The following is a 13,556-nucleotide window of genomic DNA, read 5'->3' as shown; positions in this document are numbered from 1 at the left end:
TACTACTCTAGGATACTACTAGGCTACTACTCTAGGATACTACTAGGCTACTACTCTAGGATACTACTAGGCTGCTACTCTAGGATACTACTTTAGGATACTATTAGGATACTACTAGGCTACTACTCTAGGATACTATTAGGATACTACTCTAGGATACTACTTTAGGATACTATTAGGATACTACTAGGCTACTACTCTAGGATACTACTAGGATACTACTCTAGGATACTACTCTAGGATACTACTCTAGGATACTACTCTAGGATACTACTAGGATATTACACTCAGATATTATTAGGATACTACTCTAGGATACTACTAGGCTACTACTCTAGGATACTACTAGGCTACTACTCTAGGATACTACTAGGCTACTACTCTAGGATACTACTAGGATACTACTCTAGGATACTACTCTAGGATACTATTAGGATACTACTAGGCTACTACTCTAGGATACTACTCTAGGATACTATTAGGATACTACACTAGGATACTACTCTAGGATACTTTTAGGATAGTACTCTAGGATACTGCTAGGCTACTACTCTAGGATACTACTAGGCTACTACTCTAGGATACTACTAGGCTACTACTCTAGGATACTATTAGGATACTATTAGGATACTACTAGGATACTACTCTAGGATACTACTCTAGGATACTACTATAGGATACTATTAGGATACTACTCTAGGATACTACTAGGCTGGTACTCTAGGATACTATTAGGATACTACTAGGATACTACTCTAGGATACTTTTAGGATAGTACTCTAGGATACTACTAGGCTACTACTCTAGGATACTACTAGGCTACTACTCTAGGATACTACTAGGCTACTACTCTAGGATACTACTAGGCTACTACTCTAGGATACTACTCTAGGATACTACTAGGATACTACTAGGATACTACTCTAGGATACTACTCTAGGATACTACTAGGATACTACTCTAGGGATACTACTAGGCTACTACTAGGATACTACTCTAGGATACTACTAGGCTACTACTCTAGGATACTACTAGGATACTACTCTAGGATACTACTCTAGGATACTATCTAGGATACTACTAGGATACTACTCTAGGATACTACTAGGATACTACTAGGATACTACTCTAGGATACTACTAGGATACTACTAGGATACTACACTAGGATACTACTCTAGGATACTACTAGGCTACTACTCTATGATACTACTAGGCTACTACTCTAGGATACTACTATGATACTCACTAGGATACTACTCTAGGATACTACTAGACTACTACTCTAGGATACTATCTCTAGGATACTACTCTAGGATACTACTCTAGGATACTACTCTAGGATACTACTAGGCTACTACTCTAGGATACTACTAGGCTACTACCCTAGGATACTACTAGGATACTACCTCTAGGATACTACACTAGGATACTATTAGGATACTACTCTAGGATACTACTAGGATACTACTAGGCTACTACTCTAGGATACTACTAGGCTACTACTCTAGGATACTACTCTAGGATACTACTCTAGGATACTACTAGGATACTACTAGGATACTACTAGGATACTACTCTAGGATACTACTAGGACTACTCTCTCTAGGATACTACTAGGCTACTACTCTAGGATACTACTAGGCTACTACTCTAGGATACTACTAGGATACTACTCTAGGATACTACTAGGATACTACTTAGGATACTACTAGGCTACTACTCTAGGATACTACTCTAGGATACTATTAGGATACTACCTAGGATACTACTCTAGGATACTTCTAGGATACTACTCTAGGATACTGCTCTAGGATACTACTAGGATACTGCTAGGCTACTACTCTAGGATACTACTAGGCTACTACTACTACTCTAGGATACTATTAGGATACTACTAGGATACTACTCTAGGATACTACTCTAGGATACTACTATAGGATACTACTAGGATACTACTCTAGGATACTACTAGGATGCTACTCTAGGATACTATTAGGATACTACTAGGATACTACTCTAGGATACTTAGATAGTACTCTAGGATACTACTAGGCTACTACTCTAGGATACTATAGGGCTACTACCCTAGGATACTACTAGGCTACTACTCTAGGATACTACTAGGCTACTACTCTAGGATACTACGGCAGGTAGGGCGGCAGGTAGCTTAGTGGGTAAGAGCGTTGTGCCAGTAACCGAAAGGTCGCTGGTTCTAATCCCGAGCCGACTAAGTGAAAAATCTGTCTGTGCCCTTGAGCAAGGCACTTAACCCTAATTGCTCCTGTAAGTCGCTCTGGATAAGAGCGTCTGCTAAATGACCAAAAATGCACACAAAAATAAAATAAAAATGCACTACTAGGCTACTACTCTAGGATACTACTAGGATACTACACTAGGATACTACTCTAGGATACTATTAGAGGATACTACTCTAGGATACTACTAGGGCTACTACTCTAGGATACTACTAGGCTACTACTCTAGGATACTACTAGGCTACTACTCTAGGATACTACTAGGATACTACTCTAGGATACTACTCTAGGATACTACTCTAGGATACTACTAGGATACTACACTAGGATACTATTAGGATACTACTCTAGGATACTACTAGGTTACTACTCTAGGATACTACAAGGCTACTACTCTAGGATACTACTAGGCTACTACTCTAGGATACTATAAGGATTCTACTCTAGGATACTACTCTAGGATACTATTAGGATACTACTAGGCTACTACTCTAGGATACTACTCTAGGATACTATTAGGGATACTACACTAGGATACTACTCTAGGATACTTTTAGGATAGTACTCTAGGATACTACTAGGCTACTACTCTAGGATACTACTAGGCTACTACTCTTGGATACTACTAGGCTACTACTCTAGGATACTATTAGGATACTACTAGGGATACTACTCTAGGGATACTACTCTAGGATTCTACTAGGAATCTACTAGGATACTGCTCTAGGATACTACTAGGCTACTACTCTAGGATACTACTAGGCTACTACTCTATGATACTACTAGTCTACTACTCTAGGATACTACTAGGCTACTACTCTAGGATACTACTAGGATACTACTCTAGGATACTACTCTAGGATACTATTAGGCTACTACTCTAGGATACTACTAGGATACTACTCTAGGATACTACTCTAGGATACTATTAGGATACTACTAGGCTACTACTCTAGGATACTACTAGGATACTACACTAGGATACTACTCTAGGATACTACTAGGCTACTACTCTAGGATACTACTCTAGGATACTACTCTAGGATACTAATATAGGATACTATTAGGCTACTACTCTAGGATACTACTAGGATACTACTCTAGGATACTACTAGGATACTACTCTAGGATACTACTCTAGGATACTATTAGGATACTACTAGGCTACTACTCTAGGATACTACTAGGATACTACTCTAGGATACTACTAGGATACTACACTAGGATACTACTAGGATACTACACTAGGATACTACTCTAGGATACTACTAGGCTACTACTCTATGATACTACTAGGCTACTACTCTAGGATACTACTATGATACTACACTAGGATACTACTCTAGGATACTACTAGACTACTACTCTAGGATACTATTAGGCTACTACTCTAGGATACTACTAGGCTACTACTCTAGGGATACTACTAGGCTACTACTCTAGGATACTACTAGGCTACTACTCTGGATACTACGGCAGGTAGGCGGCAGGTAGCTTAGTGGGTAAGAGCGTTGTGCCAGTAACCGAAAGGTCGCTGGTTCTAATCCCGAGCCGACTAGGTGAAAAATCTGTCTGTGCCCTTGAGCAAGGCACTTAACCCTAATTGTTCCTGTAAGTCGCTCTGGATAAGAGCGTCTGCTAAATGACCAAAAATGCACACAAAAAATTAAATAAAAATGCACTACTAGGCTACTACTCTAGGATACTACTAGGATACTACACTAGGATACTACTCTAGGATACTATTAGGATACTACTCTAGGATACTACTAGGATACTACTAGGCTACTACTCTAGGATACTACTAGGCTACTACTCCAGGATACTACTCTAGGATACTACTCTAGGATACTACTAGGATACTACACTAGGGATACTATTAGGATACTACTCTGAGATACTACTAGGCTACTACTCTAGGATACTACTAGGCTACTACTCTAGGATACTACTAGGCTACTACTCTAGGATACTACTAGGATACTACTCTAGGATACTATTAGGATACTACTAGGCTACTACTCTAGGATACTACTCTAGGATACTATTAGGATACTACACTAGGATACTACTCTAGGATACTTTTAGGATAGTACTCCTAGGATACTGCTAGGCTACTACTCTAGGATACTACTAGGCTACTACTCTAGGATACTACTAGGCTACTACTCTAGGATACTATTAGGATACTACTCTAGGATACTACTCTAGGATACTACTATAGGATACTATTAGGATACTACTCTAGGATACTACTAGGATGGTACTCTAGGATACTATTAGGATACTACTAGGATACTACTCTAGGATACTTTTAGGATAGTACTCTAGGATACTACTAGGCTACTACTCTAGGATACTACTAGGCTACTACTCTAGGATACTACTAGGCTACTACTCTAGGATACTACTAGGCTACTACTCTAGGATACTACTAGGCTACTACTCTAGGATACTACTAGGCTACTACTCTAGGATACTACTAGGCTGCTACTCTAGGATACTACTTTAGGGATACTATTAGGATACTACTAGGCTACTACTCTAGGATACTATTAGGATACTACTCTAGGATACTACTTTAGGATACTATTAGGATACTACTAGGCTACTACTCTAGGATACTACTAGGATACTACTCTAGGATACTACTCTAGGATACTACTCTAGGATACTACTCTAGGATACTACTAGGATATTACACTCAGATATTATTAGGATACTACTCTAGGATACTACTAGGCTACTACTCTAGGATACTACTAGGCTACTACTCTAGGATACTACTAGGCTACTACTCTAGGATACTACTAGGATACTACTCTAGGATACTACTCTAGGATACTATTAGGATACTACTAGGCTACTACTCTAGGATACTACTCTAGGATACTATTAGGATACTACACTAGGATACTACTCTAGGATACTTTTAGGATAGTACTCTAGGATACTGCTAGGCTACTACTCTAGGATACTACTAGGCTACTACTCTTGGATACTACTAGGGCTACTACTCTAGGATACTATTAGGATACTATTAGGATACTACTAGGATACTACTCTAGGATACTACTCTAGGATACTACTATAGGATACTATTAGGATACTACTCTAGGATACTACTAGGCTGGTACTCTAGGATACTATTAGGATACTACTAGGATACTACTCTAGGATACTTTTAGGATAGTACTCTAGGATACTACTAGGCTACTACTCTAGGATACTACTAGGCTACTACTCTAGGATACTACCAGGCTACTACTCTAGGATACTACTAGGCTACTACTCTAGGATACTACTAGGCTGCTACTCTAGGATACTACTTTAGGATACTATTAGGATACTACTAGGCTACTACTCTAGGATACTATTAGGATACTACTCTAGGATACTACTTTAGGATACTATTAGGATACTACTAGGCTACTACTCTAGGATACTACTAGGATACTACTCTAGGATACTACTCTAGGATACTACTAGGATACTACTAGGATACTACTCTAGGATACTACTCTAGGATACTACTAGGATACTACTCTAGGATACTACTAGGCTACTACTCTAGGATACTACTCTAGGATACTATTAGGCTACTACTCTAGGATACTACTAGGATACTACTATAGGATACTACTCTAGGATACTACTAGGATACTACTATTAAGATACTACTCTAGGATACTTCTAGGATACTACTAGGCTACTACTCTAGGATACTACTAGGCTACTACTCTAGGATACTACTAGGATACTACTCTAGGATACTACACTAGGATACTATTAGGATACTACTCTAGGATACTACTAGGCTACTACTCTAGGATACTACTAGGCTACTACTCTAGGATACTACTAGGCTACTACTCTAGGATACTACTAGGATACTACTCTAGGATACTACTCTAGGATACTATTAGGATACTACTAGGATACTACTCTAGGATACTACTCTAGGATACTATTAGGATACTACACTAGGATACTACTCTAGGATACTATTAGGATAGTACTATAGGATACTGCTAGGCTACTACTCTAGGATACTACTAGGCTACTACTCTAGGATACTACTAGGCTACTACTCTAGGATACTATTAGGATACTACTAGGATACTACTCTAGGATACTACTCTAGGATACTACTAGGATACTACTATAGGATACTATTAGGATACTACTCTAGGATACTACTAGGATACTACTTTAGGATACTACTAGGCTACTACTGTATGATACTACTCTAGGATACTACTAGGCTACTACTCTAGGATACTACTCTAGGATACTACTCTAGGATACTACTAGGATACTACTATTAGGATACTACTCTAGGATACTTCTAGGATACTACTATTAGGATACTACTCTAGGATACTTCTAGGATACTACTAGGCTACTACTCTAGGATACTACTAGGCTACTACTCTAGGATACTACTAGGATACTACTCTAGGATACTACTAGGATACTACTATTAGGATACTACTCTAGGATACTTCTAGGATACTACTAGGCTACTACTCTAGGATACTACTAGGCTACTACTATTAGGATACTACTCTAGGATACTTCTAGGATACTACTAGGCTACTACTCTAGGATACTACTAGGCTACTACTCTAGGATACTACTAGGATACTACTCTAGGATACTACTCTAGGATACTACACTAGGATACTATTAGGATACTACTCTAGGATACTACTAGGCTACTACTCTAGGATACTACTAGGCTACTACTATAGGATACTACTAGGCTACTACTCTAGGATACTACTAGGATACTACTCTAGGATACTACTCTAGGATACTATTAGGATACTACTAGGCTACTACTCTAGGATACTACTCTAGGATACTATTAGGATACTACACTAGGATACTACTCTAGGATACTATTAGGATAGTACTCTAGGATACTGCTAGGCTACTACTCTAGGATACTACTAGGCTACTACTCTAGGATACTACTAGGATACTACTATAGGATACTACTCTAGGATACTACTACGATACTACTATTAGGATACTACTCTAGGATACTTCTAGGATACTACTAGGCTACTACTCTAGGATACTACTAGGCTACTACTCTAGGATACTACTCTAGGATACTACACTAGGATACTATTAGGATACTACTCTAGGATACTACTAGGCTACTACTCTAGGATACTACTAGGCTACTACTCTAGGATACTACTAGGCTACTACTCTAGGATACTACTAGGCTACTACTCTAGGATACTACTAGGATACTACTCTAGGATACTATTAGGATACTACTAGGCTACTACTCTAGGATACTACTCTAGGATACTATTAGGATACTACACTAGGATACTACTCTAGGATACTATTAGGATAGTACTCTAGGATACTGCTAGGCTACTACACTAGGATACTACTAGGCTACTACTCTAGGATACTACTAGGCTACTACTCTAGGATACTACTAGGATACTACTCTAGGATACTACTCTAGGATACTACTATAGGATACTACTAGGATACTACTCTAGGATACTACTAGGCTACTACTCTATGATACTACTCTAGGATACTACTCTAGGATACTACTAGGCTACTACTCTAGGATACTACTCTAGGATACTACTCTAGGATACTACTATTAGGATACTACTCTAGGATACTTCTAGGATACTACTATTAGGATACTACTCTAGGATACTTCTAGGATACTACTAGGCTACTACTCTAGGATACTACTAGGCTACTACTCTAGGATACTACTAGGATACTACTCTAGGATACTACTATAGGATACTACTCTAGGATACTACTAGGATACTACTATTAGGATACTACTCTAGGATACTTCTAGGATACTACTAGGCTACTACTCTAGGATACTACTAGGCTACTACTCTAGGATACTACTAGGCTACTACTCTAGGATACTACTAGGCTACTACTCTAGGATACTACTAGGATACTACTCTAGGATACTACTCTATGATACTATTATGATACTACTAGGCTACTACTCTAGGATACTACTCTAGGATACTATTAGGATACTACACTAGGATACTACTCTAGGATACTATTAGGATAGTACTCTAGGATACTGCTAGGCTACTACTCTAGGATACTACTAGGCTACTACTCTAGGATACTACTAGGCTACTACTCTAGGATACTATTAGGATACTACTAGGATACTACTCTAGGATACTACTCTAGGATACTACTATAGGATACTATTAGGATACTACTCTAGGATACTACTAGGATACTACTCTAGGATACTACTAGGCTACTACTCTATGATACTACTCTAGGATACTACTAGGCTGCTACTCTAGGATACTATTAGGATACTACTAGGATACTACTCTAGGATACTTTTAGGATACTATTAGGATACTACTAGGCTACTACTCTAGGATACTACTCTAGGATACTACTTTAGGATACTATTAGGATACTACTCTAGGATACTACTAGTCTACTACTCTAGGATACTATTAGGATACTACTCTAGGATACTACTCTAGGATACTACTTTAGGATACTACTAGGCTACTACTCTAGGATACTACTCTAGGATACTACTCTAGGATACTATTAGGATACTACTCTAGGATACTATTAGGATACTACTAGGCTACTACTCTAGGATACTACTCTAAGATACTACTAGGATACTACTCTAGGATACTACTCTAGGATACTACTAGGATACTACTCTAGGATACTACTCTAGGATACTACTCTAGGATACTACTAGGATACTACTCTAGGATACTACTAGGATACTACTCTAGGATACTACTCTAGGATACTCTTAGGATACTACTAGGCTACTACTCTAGGATACTACTAGGCTACTACTCTAGGATACTACTAGGATACTACTCTAGGATACTCTTAGGATACTACTAGGATACTACTCTAGGATACTACTAGGATACTACTAGGATACTACTCTAGGATACTACTCTAGGATACTACTCTAGGATACTACTCTAGGATACTACTCTAGGATACTATTCTAGGATACTATTAGTCTACTACTCGGCTACTACTCTAGGATACTACTAGGATACTACTCTAGGATACTACTAGGCTACTACTCTAGGATACTACTCTAGGATACTACTAGGATACTACTAGGATACTACTAGGGTACTACTCTAGGATACTACTCTAGGATACTACTAGGATACTACTAGGATACTACTCTAGGATACTACTCTAGGATACTACTCTAGGATACTACTAGGATACTACTCTAGGATACTACTAGGCTACTTTAGAATACTATTAGGGTGCTGCTGCTACTAAGCTACTCAGATTCAGATCAACTTTATTATCCCACCGGGGGAAATTCATTTGGTCATGTGCTTAAAAAGACAGTTCATAAAACAGAAACTACAGAATAGGATACATTTACAGCCCTATATGCTGTATATTGGAGGGACCAACAGACAGCCTAATGGCTGTTGGAATAAGAGTCCCCATATCTAACTGTTTTGATTTAATTTGGAAGAAGTCTCTTTCCCCCTTTAGGTTGATACTACAGGCTACTACTTTTGCCTTCTTGCAATGCTATACTTCAACCACAAGAAACTGTGCGTACGCATGGTCTAAAGTTTTTGGGAGGATAAGCACATTCTTATGTCAAGTTCAGTTTTTATAAATGAGGCCCCAGGTCCCTAACGCTAACCCTGCCCAAGTGTCCTAGTTCCAACACCTGTTCTGTTCTCTCTCTTGCAGTAAGAAGCCGTGTAAATACTTTGACCAGGGTCGGGGAACCTGTCCGTTTGGAGGAACGTGTTTCTATATGCACGCTTACCCTGACGGAACGCGGGCCGAGCCGGACAAACCCCGCAAGCAGCTGGGCTCTGAGGGGAATGTGAGGGTACGATAAGAGATATAAGAGATGGTGGTACTGCCAATACCTGCTACAATACAATACCATGATGCTAGTTAAGTGAAAGTAACAGATCTCCTGTGCGTTGTTGGGTTGTAGTTCCTGAACTCTGTGCGTCTGTGGGACTTCATCGAGGAGCGGGAGCAGCGCGGCGTTGCCCAGCCGCAGGACGACGAGGTCAGCGAACTGAGAGAACTCTTCATGCAGATGTCTGGTCCAGGAAGGGAGGAGAGCAGCGGGGTGTCTGCCCAGCCCTGAGCCCTCAACCTGGGGCCCAAACTACACAGCCCAGCACTCTGACCAATGGCTCATCAAACTGCAAACATACATACAACACTGGAGAATAACATGTCCTCACTAGTAAGCGTTTCATGTTGATGGTTTGAGGCTTTTTTAAATGATGTTTTTTAATCATGGTACATTTGGGTGGAAAATAAGTAGTATATGTAATGGTTCTGTATTTTCTGATCATTTAGATCATTTATCTCTGGAAGGCTTTTTATGAGGATGAACCATGAGGTCATAGAGATCCACAACATGACACATTACTACAGTGGTGTTACATGTAGACATTTTAAAAAGAGAAACAAAATCAAATTAATGCACAGAAGTCTGTTTGACTCACTTTTCATGAAATGATGGCGTGTTAATCTAGACCGTTACATTGGTGTTGTACTGGTAGCTAGTTCCTTCTAGAGGAACGGTTTAGTGTTGATGGATTCTCACATTCAGGTCTATTAACTTGATCCTTTAATGGTATAAAATATAATGATAATGTTGACCTTATCCCACATCATTCATCTACAGTAAGAGAATAAAGCAGCCTGTCAGTGTGTAGAGGCCCAGAGGACTGAGTTCCTACCAGTAGTCAGCTATTGTTGAGTGAAGCTGTCTGGGGAGACTAAACTATAGCAGGGAGTCTGTCTGGTGTTTAGATAATATTATTATGGTGTTGTGTATATTCTATGTTGGCTTCTACTGTGTTTATCCACTTTCCCTTTGAATTATTTCATTTTTTTATTCAATAGGAGTCCATTCATTGAATAAATCAACTGTTTAACAGTGCTGTAGTGTTATTTATGTTGTATTACCTGTGGGTTAATGAATGGATGGAGTAACTTGGATAAGGCCTGATATAGTAACCTATGGGTTAATGAATGGATGGAGTAACTTGGATAAGGCCTAATATAGTAACCTATGGGTTAATGAATGGATGGAGCCTGATATAGTAACCTATGGGTAAATGAATGGATGGAGCCTGATATAGTAACCTATGGGTAAATGAATGGATGGAGCCTGATATAGTAACCTATGGGTTAATGAATGGATGGAGCCTGATATAGTAACCTATGGGTTAATGAATGGATGGAGCCTGATATAGTAACCCATGGGTTAATGAATGGATGGAGCCTGATATAGTAACCTATGGGTTAATGAATGGATGGAGCCTGATATAGTAACCTATGGGTTAATGAATGGATGGAGCCTGATATAGTAACCTATGGGTTAATGAATGGATGGAGCCTGATATAGTAACCTATGGGTTAATGAATGGATGGAGCCTGATATAGTAACCTATGGGTTAATGAATGGATGGAGCCTGATATAGTAACCTATGGGTTAATGCAAGGATGGAGCCTGATATAGTAACCTATGGGTAAATGAATGGATGGAGCCTGATATAGTAACCTATGGGTAAATGAATGGATGGAGCCTGAAATAGTAACCTATGGGTTAATGAATGGATGGAGCCTGATATAGTAACCTATGGGTTAATGAATGGATGGAGCCTGATGTAGTAACCTATGGGTAAATGAATGGATGGAGCCTGATGTAGTAACCTATGGGTTAATGAATGGATGGAGCCTGATGTAGTAACCTATGGGTAAATGAATGGATGGAGCCTGATGTAGTAACCTATGGGTAAATGAATGGATGGAGCCTGATGTAGTAACCTATGGGTAAATGAATGGATGGAGCCTGATGTAGTAACCTATGGGTAAATGAATGGATGGAGCCTGATGTAGTAACCTATGGGTTAATGAATGGATGGAGCCTGATGTAGTAACCTATGGGTAAATGAATGGATGGAGCCTGATGTAGTAACCTATGGGTTAATGAATGGATGGAGCCTGATGTAGTAACCTATGGGTTAATGAATGGATGGAGCCTGATGTAGTAACCTATGGGTTAATGAATGAATGGAGCCTGATGTAGTAACCTATGGGTTAATGAATGGATGGAGCCTGATGTAGTAACCTATGGGTTAATGAATGGATGGAGCCTGATGTAGTAACCTATGGGTTAATGAATGGATGGAGCCTGATATAGTAACCTATGGGTTAATGAATGGATGGAGCCTGATATAGTAACCTATGGGTAAATGAATGGATGGAGCCTGATATAGTAACCTATGGGTAAATGAATGGATGGAGCCTGATATAGTAACCTATGGGTTAATGAATGGATGGAGCCTGATATAGTAACCTATGGGTTAATGAATGGATGGAGCCTGATATAGTAACCTATGGGTTAATGAATGGATGGAGCCTGATATAGTAACCTATGGGTTAATGAATGGATGGAGCCTGATATAGTAACCTATGGGTTAATGAATGGATGGAGCCTGATATAGTAACCTATGCGTTAATGAATGGATGGAGCCTGATATAGTAACCTATGGGTTAATGAATGGATGGAGCCTGATATAGTAACCTATGGGTAAATGAATGGATGGAGCCTGATATAGTAACCTATGGGTAAATGAATGGATGGAGCCTGATATAGTAACCTATGGGTTAATGAATGGATGGAGCCTGATATAGTAACCTATGGGTTAATGAATGGATGTAGCCTGATATAGTAACCTATGGGTTAATGAATGGATGGAGCCTGATATAGTAACCTATGGGTTAATGAATGGATGGAGCCTGATATAGTAACCTATGGGTTAATGAATGGATGGAGCCTGATATAGTAACCTATGGGTTAATGAATGGATGGAGCCTGATATAGTAACCTATGGGTTAATGAATGGATGGAGCCTGATATAGTAACCTATGGGTAAATGAATGGATGGAGCCTGATATAGTAACCTATGGGTAAATGAATGGATGGAGCCTGATATAGTAACCTATGGGTAAATGAATGGATGGAGCCTGATATAGTAACCTATGGGTTAATGAATGGATGGAGCCTGATAGAGTAACCTATGGGTTAATGAATGGATGGAGCCTGATATAGTAACCTATGGGTAAATGAATGGATGGAGCCTGATATAGTAACCTATGGGTTAATGAATGGATGGAGCCTGATATAGTAACCTATGGGTTAATGAATGGATGGAGCCTGATATAGTAACCTATGGGTTGATGAATGGATGGAGCCTGA

General features: G+C 39.2%; 1 protein-coding gene across 1 annotated transcript in view; it reads left to right on the top strand.

Annotated features, from left to right (window-relative positions):
- Positions 1-11,231, top strand: part of LOC121577531 (probable E3 ubiquitin-protein ligase makorin-2) — a gene marked incomplete at its 5' end in the record, with an annotated part of 35,086 nt that extends 23,855 nt beyond the window's left edge. Inside the window, 2 exon segments of the mRNA XM_045218247.1 lie at positions 10,010-10,154; positions 10,266-11,231. Of these exon segments, the coding sequence (XP_045074182.1) occupies positions 10,010-10,154; positions 10,266-10,424 (304 nt within the window).
- Between the last annotated feature and the right edge of the window lie 2,325 nt (positions 11,232-13,556).

This window comes from Coregonus clupeaformis, unplaced genomic scaffold (assembly GCF_020615455.1).
Source record: "Coregonus clupeaformis isolate EN_2021a unplaced genomic scaffold, ASM2061545v1 scaf1461, whole genome shotgun sequence".
NCBI lineage: Eukaryota > Metazoa > Chordata > Actinopteri > Salmoniformes > Salmonidae > Coregonus > Coregonus clupeaformis.
This window is presented reverse-complemented; position numbering and strand designations above follow the sequence as displayed.